This window comes from Lagenorhynchus albirostris, chromosome 19 (assembly GCF_949774975.1).
Source record: "Lagenorhynchus albirostris chromosome 19, mLagAlb1.1, whole genome shotgun sequence".
NCBI classification, from domain to species: Eukaryota; Metazoa; Chordata; class Mammalia; order Artiodactyla; family Delphinidae; genus Lagenorhynchus; species Lagenorhynchus albirostris.
Genome location: NC_083113.1, coordinates 2,436,576 through 2,449,554, shown reverse-complemented (window position 1 = coordinate 2,449,554; position 12,979 = coordinate 2,436,576). Strand labels below are relative to the sequence as shown.

Here is a 12,979-nt window from a genome sequence, read left to right as displayed (position 1 = left end):
AGTGCTGACATCTCTCGTGATATCCCCTGTGAACAGGGGAAAAAATTTATGCTGTTCCAAGAACTTGAGATTGTCACATCTTACTCCTCTTGAGGGTGATGTCTGAGTCTCCTAAAACTCACAGCATCCAGCCTTCAAATGAGGACAAAAAAGCCCTGCCCTCTCTCCTACAACTTCACCGGCACCAATGCAAATTTGACCAAAAATGGCAAGCCAATTTTTGCCATCATACTATCCTCCCTGAGGCCCATGCCTGTGGAGCCCAAATCTCCTTATAAAAAACCTCTAGCAGTACAAAGAACTCCAAAAACAAAGTAGGCCTTAAACAGTAAGGCATCCATATTATACAAACCAAAACAATGTGTGGCACACAGTTTGGGTTGGTGACTTGCTAGACGGAAAAACTGAGCATTTGAGAACATGTCCCTGGAAAATGTTGTCCTTCTCTGCACATTGTCAGCTGAATTCATATGACGTTCTCGGGGCCAACATTCCTTCAGGCTTTGTACACGTAGTCAGAGAGAGGGGAACACCAACCCCGAAGGAACTGGGCTATTATTCCTGGTTTGCTCCAACACTTGGAAGAACAGAGGTCAGTTTCCCTGAGCACACTGGGCTGGTGACTGATGCCCATGGTGTGGACCTGCCAGGTGATAGGGGTAAAATGGCCACAGAAATGGGCAGTGACATATATCTGGGAAAAGCCCTGGACAGATTACAAAGTGCAATATAGCCACACATGCTTCCCATGTAACTGAAACTTAAGGGGTATCTCCCCCTGTGGACAACTGGACATATGAGATTGAATTCAGATGGGTGGCTCCTCAGTTTCTCCCAACGTCATTACCCTGAACTAGAAAATTGCACATTTCTTTGCATGTTCAAGGCCTTTCTCCAGTGTAAATTCTACCATGTATAATGAGGAAATTTTTTTTTTTTTTTTTTTTTTTTGCGGTACACGGGCTTCTCACTGTTGTGGCCTCTCCCATTGCGGAGCACAGGCTCCGGACGCATAAGCTCAGTGGCCATGGCTCACGGGCCTAGCATCTCCATGGCATGTGGGATCTTCCCTGACCGGGGGTATGAACCTGTGTCCCCTGCATGGCAGGTGGACTCTCAACCACTGCACTACCAAGGAAGCCCCAAGAAAGATCTTTAGGAAAGGATTTCCCAAATTCTTGGCACAAATAGGGCTTTTCCTGTGAACTCTCTGATATGAATAAAGGGTGGAACTAGAGGTAAAGGATTTACCCACATTCACCAGACACTTGAGGCCTTTCACCTCTGTGAACACTGATGGTGAAGGACTGTAGAGCTCTGGGGAAAAGATTTCCCATGTTCACTACCCTCATATGGCCTCAATCTTGTGTGAACGCTCTGATGATAATGGAGGCCGGACCTAGATGAAAAGGACTTCCCATATTCACTGCATTTATAAGTCTTTTCTCCAGTATGACCTCTACAGTGTTCAATGAGATAAGAATTTACTCTAAAGGACTCCCCACTTTCGGTGCATTCATAAGGCCTTTTGTTAGTGTGAATTCTCTGATGTTCATGGAGAATGGAACTACAAATAAAAGATTTCCCACATTCACTACACTCATTTGGCCTTGATCCTGTGTGAACTCTGATGTTAATGGAAACCAGACCTAGATGAAAAAGATTTCCCACATTCACTGCACTCATAAGGCTTTTCTCCAGTGTGAACTCTCAGATAATCACATAGGCCACACCTAGTAGTAAAAGATTTCTCACAGTCACTACACTGATAAAGTCTTTCTCCTGTGTGAACTCTCTGGTGTATTAGGTGACATCTTTGGATAAAAGATTTCTCACATTCACTGCACTCATAAAGCCTTGACCCTGTTCTGATCGTAACACTCTGATGATAACAAAGTCTGGACCTAGATGAAAAAGATTTATCACATTCACTGCATGAATAAAGGCTTTGCTGCATTGTGAACTCTACAGTTTTCAGTGAGATAAGAATTTGCTCTAAACGATTTTCCATATAAAGTGCATTCATAAGACCTTTTAAAAAATATTTATTTATTATTCTTTTATTTAAATTTATGGCTGAGTTGGGTCTTTGTTCCTGGGTGTGGGCTTTCTCTAGTTGGAGTGAGTGGGGGCTACTCTTCGTTGTGGAGCACGGGCTCTAGGCATCTGGGCTTCAGTAGTTGTGGCTCCTGGGCTCTAGACACAGGCTCAAGATTTGTGATGCACAGGCTTAGTTGCTTCACGGCATGTGGGGTCTTCCCAGACGAGGGTTTGAACCCATGTCCCCTGCATTGGCAGGCGGATTCTTAACCACTGAGCCACCAGGGAAGCCCCCATAAGACCTTTTGATTACATGAATTCTCTGATGATCCTGGAGGATGGAACTATAGATATAAGACTTCCCACATTCACTGCACTTATAAGGCCTTTATCCAGTGTGAACTCCCTGATGATAACGAAGGTTCCTCCTAGTGGTAAAAGATTTCCCACATTCATTACACTTATAAGGCCTTTCTCCTGTGTGAACTCTCTGGTGTATAAGAAGGTAAGATCTTTGGATAAACGATTTCCCACATTCACTGCACAAATAAGGCCTTTCTCCTGTGTGAATTCTCTGATGATTACTGAGGTTGTAACTAGTGGAAAAGGATTTCCCACATTCACTGCACTTGTAAGGCCTTTCTCCAGTGTGAACTCTCTGGTGTATAAGAAAGTGACATCTTTGGGTGAAGGATTTCCCACATTCACTGCACACATAAGGCCTTTCTCCCGTGTGAACTCTCTGGTGTTTAAGAAGGGAGCACCTTTGGATAAAGGATTTCCCACATTCACTGCACACATAAGGCCTTTCTCCTGTGTGAATTCTCTGATGATTACTGAGGTTGGAACTAGAGAAAAAAGATTTCCCACATTGACTGCATACATAAGGCCTTTCTCCAGTGTGAACTCTCTGATGATTACTGAGGGTGGAACCAGAGGAAAAACATTTCCCACATACAGTGCACTCATAAGGCCTATCTCCAGCATGAGTCTTCTGATGATAACACAGGGCAGAGCTGGAGGTAAAACATTTTCCACACTCACTGCACTGATAAGGCCTTTCTCCTGTGTGAACTCTCTGATGATAACGAAGGCCAGAGTGAGAGGTAAAAGACTTCCCACATTCACTACATTCATAAGGCCTTGATCCAGTGTGAACTCTCTGATGATAATGGAGGCCACGGCGAGACATAAAAGATTTCCCACATTCAATGCATTCATAAGGCCTTTTTCCACTATGAACCTTCCAGTGTTGAGTGAGGTAAGACTGATGACTAAAGGATTTCCAACACTCACTGCACTCATAAGGCCTTTTTCCTGTGTGAACTCTCCGGTGCAGAATGAGTATCGAGCTACTGGTAAAAGATTTCCCACATTCACTGCAAGCAAAAGGCCTTTCCCCTTTATGTACCCGCTGGTGTAGGACGAGCACCGAGCTATTGGTAAAAGAGTTCCCACACTCACTGCAATCGTAAGGCCTTTCTCCTGTGTGAACCCTCCAGTGTACGATGAGGTAAAATTTTCGTCTAAAAGATATCCCACATTGAGTACACTCATAACGCCTTTCTCCAGTGTGAATTGTCCGTTGTCGAATTAGGATGGATCTACAGCTAGGAAACTGTGCACATTCACTGCACAAGTAACAATTTTCTCCAATGTGTCTCCTCCAGGGATAAATAAGGACAAAGTTTTGGTTAAAGGATTTCCCACATTTGCTGCACTTGTACTGCCTTGCCGCAGTATGAATTCTTCGATGCAGATTGAGGGTTGAGGTTCGCCTGAAAGATTTTCCACATTCACGACACACACGAAGCCTTTCTCCAGTATGCACTCTCTGGTGCACAACAAATGAGGATTTGTACCTGAATGTCTTCCCACATTCACTGCACACAAAACAATGTCTTCCAGGGTGGACACCCTGGTTCTGAACAAGTGCATGTTTCGGGCTGAAGGCTTTCTTGAATTCTCCCCAGCTGTAATGACTTTCTCTGCTTTGTAAAGTTGCCTCACGCTGGGCAATCTTGTTTGGCTTCTCCCTGGTGTGAGTGATCTGTTGCTGGAGATGTCCCAAGGTGGCCAGAAAATCTTTCCCTACTTCCTCACAGGTAAAGGGCTTCCTTGACACATGGCATTTGCAGCTTTTCACAAACAAGGCCCTGACTACAGTGTTTCTGAAGGATTTCTCTGCCATATGCTGTTTCTGGTGTTTCTGGAGGTTTGCACTAAAATGAAATCGTTTCATACATATTCTACACCCGAACACTTTCTGGCTGTGTTGTGTTTCTTCATGCTCAGCCAAGTGAAAAACACCTCTCAAGATCAGACTACACTTCTTACAGGGGTGGCTCTTCTGGGAAAATGAGCCTTCCCTGTGAGTCCTGGCCTGTGACATGCTTATAGAAATGCTTTGTTGAAAGGGTGCTTCTGCATCCTCTGCTCCACAGCAGCAACCTGAATGCAAATAAATGCTGGTGAAGTACATGTTAACTTTATAGGAAGGAGGCAACATCATCATAAATGGATGTGTCACATCTAAGAATGAGTCAGTGGGATGCTGTTCCACACAAGAGATTTGAAATTCCATTGGGGAAGTGGCTACTTATAAAAAGGTCATAAGAAACTACTATGAACAACTAAATACCAACAAACTGGATAAACTAGAAGAAACGGATAAATTCTTTGAAACAGACAACCTACCAAAAATGAGTCATGAAGAAATAAAAAATATGAATAGACCAACAACAAGTAAGGAAACTGAATCATTAATAAAAAAAAATCTCCCAACAAAGAAAAGTCCAGGATGAGATAGATTCACTGGTGAATTCTACCAAAGATTTTAAGAAGAATTAATGTCAATCCTTCCTCAACTCTTCCAAAACACTTAAGAAGAAACATTTCAAAACTCAATTTCTGAGGCTAGCATTACCCTGATTCAAAAGCAAGATATGCAAACTACAAGAAAGGAAAATTACGGGCCAAACTCCTTGGTGACCATAGAATGAGAAATTCCTAATAAATACTCAACAGCACGTTCAAGAATCTTACACTATTGAATAATAAAAAAAAATTTAGGTAAGTCCCTGGCAGTCATCCAGTGGTTAAGACTTGGTGTTTTTACTGCAGAAGAAGAATCTTACATTATTATCATTATCAAGTATGATTTATCCCTGGGATGCAAGGATAGTTCCTCATATACAAGTCAAAAAACATGACTTACCATATTAACAGAATGAAGGATAAAAATCATATGAATGTCTCAAAAAATGCAGAAAAAGCACTAAACAAATTGAGGATAGTTTCATGTTAAAAACTCTCAACAAATTAGGTATAGAAGGAATGTATCTCAATACGATAAACCCATACACAATAAGCCCACACTAATATTATACTCAAAGTTTAAAAACTAAAAACCTTTTCTCTGAAATCCAGAACAAGCCAAAAATGCCCACTGTCCACATTTCTATTCAACACAGTTCTGGAAGACCTAGCCAGAACACATAGTTATCAGAAAGAAAAAAAAAAGGCATCAAAATCACAAAATAAGTAAAACTGTGTTTGCAGAAGATATGCTCTTATATAGAAAACCCCAGGGACTCCTCCCACCCAAATCTGTTAGAACTATTAAACAATATCAGTAAAGCTGCAGGATACAAAATCAATATGCAAAAAGCAGTTGCATTTCTATAAACTAACAATGAAATATCTGTGTTCTGAAAACTATAAGACAACGATGGAAAAAACTGAAGAAAACACAAATAAATGGAAAGACATCCAGTGTTCTTAAATTGGAAGAATACTGTTAATTTTACCAAGAGCAACTTACAGACTGAAAACAATCCATATCGAAAGTCCAATGACATTTTCCAAAGAAATAGAGTAAACAATCCTAAAATTTGTATGGCAGCACAAAAACTCCCAAATAGTCAAAGCAATCTTGAGAAAGAAGGACAAAGCTAGAGGCATCACACTTCCTGATTTCAAAATATTACAAAGCTATGGTAATTAGCACATGATGACACTGGTATAAAAACAGACACATAGACCAATGGAACAGAATAGAGAGCCCAGAAATAAAGGCACACTTATATAACTCATCTTTGATAGGCACCTCAAGAACACACAATGGATAAAGGACAGTCTCCTCCATAATTGGTGATGGGAACACTGGATATCCACATGCAAAAAAAAAGAAAACTAGACCCTTATCTTACACCATTCACAAAAATTAACTTGAATTGGATTAAAAAATTTAAATGTAAGACTAAAATTGTAAAACATTTAGGAGAAAACGCAGAGAAAAATCTCCTTTACACTGGTGTTGGCAATGATTTTTTTGGATGACACCAATAGCACAAGCAATGAAAGTAAAAATAAACAAGTGGGAGTATATCAAGCCAAAAACCTGAACAACAAGGGAAACAAAATGAAAACACAACCTAAGGAAAAGGAGAAAATACTTGTAAAGGGTTTATCTGATAAGGGGTTAATATGTAGAAAATATAAGAACTCATACAATTCAACAATAAAAAACGAAAGAATCCAATTAAAAATGGGCAAAGGACCTGAATAGATATTTATGCAAAGACATACAAATGGTCATCAGGTACATGAAAAGGTGCTCAACTCACTAACATCAGGGAAATGCAAATCCAAACCACAATGAGGTATCACCTCACACCTGTTTGGAATACTACTATCAAAAAGACAAGAGATGGGCTTCCCTGGTGGCGCAGTGGTTCAGAGTCCACCTGCCGATGCAGGGGACACGGGTTCGTGCCCTGGTCCGGGAGGATCCCACGTGCCATGGAGTGGCTGGGCCCGTGAACCATGGCCACTGAGCCTGTTCGTCCAGAGCCTGTGCTCCACAACGGGAGAGGCCACAACAGTGAGAGGCCTGCGTACCGCAAAAAAAAAAAAAAAAAAAGACAAGAGATAGGTGTTCGCGAGGATGTGAAGAAAAGGAAAGCCTTCTACATTGTTGGTAGGACTGTAAATTGGTACAGCCATTAGGGAAAACTGTATGGATTTTCTTAAAAATTGAAAAAAGAACTACTATATGGTCCAAAAATCCCAATTCTATGTGTATATCCAGAGAAAACAAAATCCATATCTCAAAGAGGTATTTGCACCCCCATGTTCATGTCAGCATTATTCACAATAGCCCAGGTTTAGAAACAACCTAAGTACAGCCATACCTTGTTTTATTCTGCTTCAAAGATAACACAATTTTTTACAAATTGAAGGTTTCCAGTAACCCTGTGTCAAGCAAGCCTATTTGCACCAGTTTTCTAACAGCATTTGCTCACTTTGTGTCTGTGCATCACATTTTGGTATTTTTTGAGATATTTGAAACTTTTTCATTATTATTACATTTGTTATGGTGATCTGTGATCAGTGATCTTTGTTTTGGGGTGCCACAAACTGTATCCATATAAGACAGGAAACTTAATAGATAAACATTATACGTGTTCTGGCTGCTCTACCAACTGGCCAATCCATCTCTCTCCCTGTTCCCAAGCCTCCCTCTTACCTGAGATGTAACAATATTGAAGTGAAGCTAATTAATAACCCTACAATAGCCTCTAAGTGCTCAAGTAAAAGGAAGGATCACACATCTTTCACTTTAAATCAAAAGCTGGAAATGATTAAGCTTAGTGAGGAAGGCAAGTCAAAAGCCAAGATAGGCTGAAAGACAGGCTTCTTGGACAAAACAGTATTAACCAAGTTGTATCAATAAATACAAAGGAAAAGTTCTTGAAGTAAATTAAAAGTGGTACTCTAGTGAACACACAAATAAGAAAGCAAAAGAGCCTTATTGTTGATATGGAGAAAATTTTAGTGATCTGTATTCAACATCAAGCCAGCCACACATTCCCTTAAGCCAAAGCCTAATCTGGAGTCAGGCCCTAACTCTCTCCAATTCTGTGATGGCTGAGAGAGGTGAGAAGCTGCCAAAAAAAAAAGTCTGAAGCTACCGTAGGTTGGTTCATGAGATTTAAGGAAAGACGCCGTCTCCAGAAAATAAAAGTACAAGGTGAAAAAAAAGCACACAGTGAAGCAGCAAGTGCCGATGTAGAAGCTATACCAAAGTTATCCAGATGATCTAGCTAAGATAATTAATGAACGTGGCTACACTAAACATTTTTAATGTAGATGAAACAGTCTTATGTTGGAAGAAGATGACATCTAGGACTTTCACAGTTAGAGAGGAGAAGTCAATGCCTGGTTTCAAAGCTTCAAAGGACAGGCTGACTCTCTTATTAGGGGTAATGAGGCTGGTGACTAGAAGTTGAAGCCAGTGCTCATTTATCATTCTGAAAATCTTAGGCCCTTAACAATTCTGCTAAATCTACTCTGCATATATTTTATAAATGGAACAACAAAGCCTGGATGTCAGCACGTCTCCTTATAACATGGTTTACTGAATATTTTAAGACTACTGTTGAGACCTACTGCTCTGAAAAAAGATTGTTTTCAAAATATTACTGCTCACTGACAATGCAGCTGGTCACCCAAGAGCTCTGATGGAGATATATAAAATTAATGTTGTTTTCATGTCTACTACTACAACATCCATTCTGTAGCCCATGGATCAAGTAGTTTACACTGTGAAGTCTTAAGAAATACATTTCATAAGGCTACAGCTGCCATAGATAGTAATTCCTCTAATGGATCGGGGCAAAGTACATTGAAAACCTCCTGGAAAGCATTCACCAATCTAGATGCCATTAAGAACAGCTGTGAATCATGGGAAGAGGTCAAAATATCAACATTAACAGGAGTTGGGAAAAACTTGATTCCAACTCTCTGGATGACTTTGAGGGGTTCAGGACTTCAGTGGAGGAAGTAACTGCAGATGTTGTGGAAAAAGCAAGAGAATTAGAAGTAGAGCTGGAAGATCACTGAATTGCTGTAATCTCAGGAGAAAAATTTAACAGATGAAGAGTTGTTTCTTATGGGTGAGAAAAGAAAGTGGTTTCTTGAGATGGAATGTACTCCTGGTGAAGATGTTGTGCAGGTTGTTGAAATGATGACAAATGCTTTAAAATATTACATAAACTTAGTTCATAAAGCAACAACAGTAGGCTTTGAGAAGATTGACTCCAATTTTGAAAGAAGTTCTACTGTGTTTTAAAATGCTATCAAACAGCATCGCAAGCTACAGAGAAGTCATTCATGAAAGAAGAGTCCATCAATGTGGCAACCTTCATTGTTATATTATTTAAAGAAATTACCAAAGCCACCGAAGCCTTCAGTAACTTGATCAGTCAGCACCTTGATTAGTCAAAATCAAGGCAGGAACCTCCATCAACAAAAAGATACAACTCAGATGATGGTTAACATTATTTTAGCAATAAAGTATTTTTTAACTAAGTTATACACGTTGTTTATTTAGACATAAGGCTACTGCACACTAACAGGCTACTGTACAATGTAAACATAACATTCATATGCACTGGGAAACCAAAAGTCTGTGTGACTTGCTTTATTGTGATACTCACTTTACTGTGGTGGTCTGGAACAAAACCTGCAATATGCCTGTATCTGTCTACAGATGAGTGGGTAAATAAAGCCTGGTATTTATATGCAGTGGGGTATTATTCAGCCATAAAAAGGGAAATCATGCATTTGTGACAACACTGATGAACCTGGAGGGCATAATGCAAAGTGAAATAAGCCAGAGAAAGATAAATACTGTATGCTAAAACTTATATATGGAATCTTGAAAAAAAAAAAGTTGAACCCATAGCAACAAAGAGTAGAAGGCCAGGGGCTCAGGTCTAGGGGAAATGGGGAGATGTTGGTCAGTTATAAGATGAAAAAGCTCTGAGGATCTAACACAGCATGGAGCCTATACTTAATAATGCTGTATGGTATACTTCAAATGTGCTAAGAAAGTAGATCTTAAGGGTTCTCACACACACAGGAAATGTAAATATAATATGTGAAGTACTGGATGTGTTAATTAACTTGATTGTAGTAATCATTTCACAATGTGTGTGTGTATATATATAATCATGACACTGTGTACTTACTTTTACGTTTTACCTTTTTTTTTATTCTTTGGCCACAACGCGCGGCTTGTGGGATCTCAGTTCTCCTACCAGGAACTGAACCCAGGCCACGGCAGTGAAAGTGCTGAATCCTAACCACTAGACCACCAGGGAACTCCCTGTACACTTTAAATACATACAGTATTATTTGTCAATTATACCCCAATAAGCTGGAGAAAAGAAAAAAGAAAAGAGATCTAAACACTACAAGTAAAACCATGAAGGCCAGCCTTGGAAAATAGCCCATGGTCCAAGTAAGTAATGGTCATGACAATACCTTCAATTCCTGGCATATGGAGGCAGAACAAAATGTCAGATGATAAAAAGGAACAAAACCTGGGACACAGAAGTGCCATGGACGTGGATACACCACCTGACCAGGGAAAGGGCAAGTATTAGCCTAACTGCAAGACTGCTGACCTCAAATCCATCCCTACGAGGGTTAAGTACAGACTGTATTGGGGCTATGGGGAGAGAAGAGGGCAGTGCAAACAACCCAGCCCTACCTATCACAGCAACTACCCAGAAAGCTGGGGAAACAAACAGTGCCCAAGGTCCATATGTGAGAAGGACAGAGCACACCTTGGAGAAGAGAGGGTGAGGAAGGATACAGAGCCTAGCCCAGGTCACTGGGGAGGGTGAGGCTCTTACCCAGTGAAGATATAAGTGCAAAGTTCTCCAGCATCACATCATGGTACAGGCGTCTCTGAGCCTCATCAAGGAGCTTCCATTCCTCCCAGGAGAAGTACAGGGCAATGTCCTCAAAGGTCACACCACCCTGTCATGAATGAGATAGATGAAACATAAACATTCTCTCTCTGAGGACCCACAATTCATCTCCTCACACATGTATTCCATGGTCATCCTCCATCAGAGCTCCCCACGTCAGGCCTGGTGCCAATGATGCCTGATCTCTCCTCACTGTGTTCAGCCCTCAGCCACAAAAGGCGGTGGCCGGGGGGATAAACGCCATCTAAACTCTGGGCCTGGCCTACAGGGCCCCATCCCTCCCCCGAAGTAATTCCCCTGAGGTCTCCCACATTGTGCCTCCAAGACACAGCAAAACATGGGCTCATCTTTACCCTTAATCCCCAACACCAGCTCCTGTGGGCCCTCAGCTCACACTTCCCCTTGATGTGCACATCATTCAGTTGACCAAACCTCTTTCACATCTTCAGACCTCACAGTTGCACTCCCACAGCTCTACCACCTCCCTGCCCCACATCACAGGCACCTCTCTGGACTCACCCAGGTACTTGGAACATGGCATCCACAGAGTGCTTAACAAAATCAAATATGATCTGGTACAATCCCAGTTCTCTGAGGGAGCCCATAGCCAGGGAAATCCCTGCCTGCCTTGCTTCTGATCTCTGTTTCAGTATTAGCCACCCAGAACCAGTGAGGGACTGGGACACCCTCTCCTGCCTTACATAGGTTCCATAAGTGCCTCTTCAACCTTCAGAACCTGGGCGAAAAAGGAAGGCAACCATGGCTGGGCTCCATGTGTGCAGGACTCCCTTGTATCCCCACCCAGCCCTGGAACCTAGTGACCTCGGGCTGACTGACTAACCAATGCTGCCTCTCATCAGATCCTGTGACCTTGGACGAGGACTCTCTTTGTCACCCCCATTCCAATCCGTTCGTTCTCTTCTCTGAGCAGCTCTTTGAAAACTTTTAAAGCTCTCACATACACTGTTCCTCGTCCGTTCATAGCCCTCTGTGACTCCCAGGTCCCTCAGAATAAAGGAACAACCTCTCTCTCTGCCGGTCTAGTCGTGATTCCACCTCACACTCTCTTTACTGCAGTCATAAGATGCACCCCAGGTTTCCCGAATCCTCCTGGCTCAGTCCGACTTCCAAGCCTTTGCACCTGCCGGTCCCTCCGCCTGTCACCCTCGCCCACGCCCCACCCAAGGCCGCCTCACCGTCCTGCACATCGCCACCTGGGCTGCGGGCACATGAGCAGGCGTCCCGCACTCGGGGCTTTAGTGTTTAGTGCAGTGAGGGCGGTGAGGGGCCGGAGGACGAGTGTTTACCTCAGGCGGGTCCCTCAGGGCCGCCACCGCCATCGGACTCCCTGGGCGGAGCGGGGCCGGGAGCTGCGACAGAGGAGGCGAGACACGGGCACCGGTGGTCACTCTCCCGGGCCTGGCGCAGGGCAGCCCGTGCTGCGTCGCCGAGCCTCCGACGCACCCCTGAGTAGCGGGGACAGACCCTCCCCTCGGACTTTCTCGGTCCCGTCACCTAGAACCTGACACAACACTCCGAGGCCGAACCGACCAGAGGGAAGCGAAAATGACCGCCGAAAGGAGGACGCCGGAAGTCCCGCCCCGACACGATGCGCACGCGCGGGAACTCCTCACCCTGATTGGTCGTGGGTTTGTAACTGCGGCCTCTCGGCCAGGGGCCTTCTGGGGACCGCAGCGAAGCGAGTTGATACTGTTCAACCCGAGCGTTAGTTTTGCAGCCCCCTGAAGCAGGCGGACCAGCAGGAGCTCAGCCTCTGCTGGTTCCCATAAAAAACGGCTCCCTTGCTTGTATTATCTGTCATTTTCAGAAGTGGAAACAAAAATCAACAGGATTAACAGAAGTGGAAGTAAAATAGGAACTGCCAAACTAAATGTCCTAAATTGTATAAAAGCTAATTTTTAGTTTTGTGGCCTTTTTAGAATTGTTAACTATTGTGTCCCCTAACTACACACACACACACACACACACACACACACACACACACATTTAAATTTTGTTACAAAAATTAACCCATTTATTAAAGGGTAGCAGCGTTTCAAATGGTGCTGTTTCTACTGGTCCTTCAATTCCTTCAATCTTCTCATGGCCGATTTTACTGTGATGGCAGGAGTGGTGTTGTAAATATAGTTAGGCCT

General features: G+C 42.7%; 1 protein-coding gene across 1 annotated transcript; it reads right to left on the bottom strand.

The window, feature by feature from the left end:
* Positions 1 to 2,036: 2,036 nt before the first annotated feature.
* LOC132509114 (zinc finger protein 256-like) lies at positions 2,037 to 12,320 on the bottom strand. Its single transcript, XM_060129692.1, has 3 exons — positions 12,131 to 12,320; positions 10,746 to 10,872; positions 2,037 to 4,491 (listed from the first exon to the last, which is right to left on the bottom strand). The coding sequence occupies exons 1-3, from the start codon at positions 12,161 to 12,163 to the stop codon at positions 2,429 to 2,431; spliced, it is 2,223 nt and encodes a 740-aa protein (XP_059985675.1). The 5' UTR covers positions 12,164 to 12,320; the 3' UTR covers positions 2,037 to 2,428.
* Between the last annotated feature and the right edge of the window lie 659 nt (positions 12,321 to 12,979).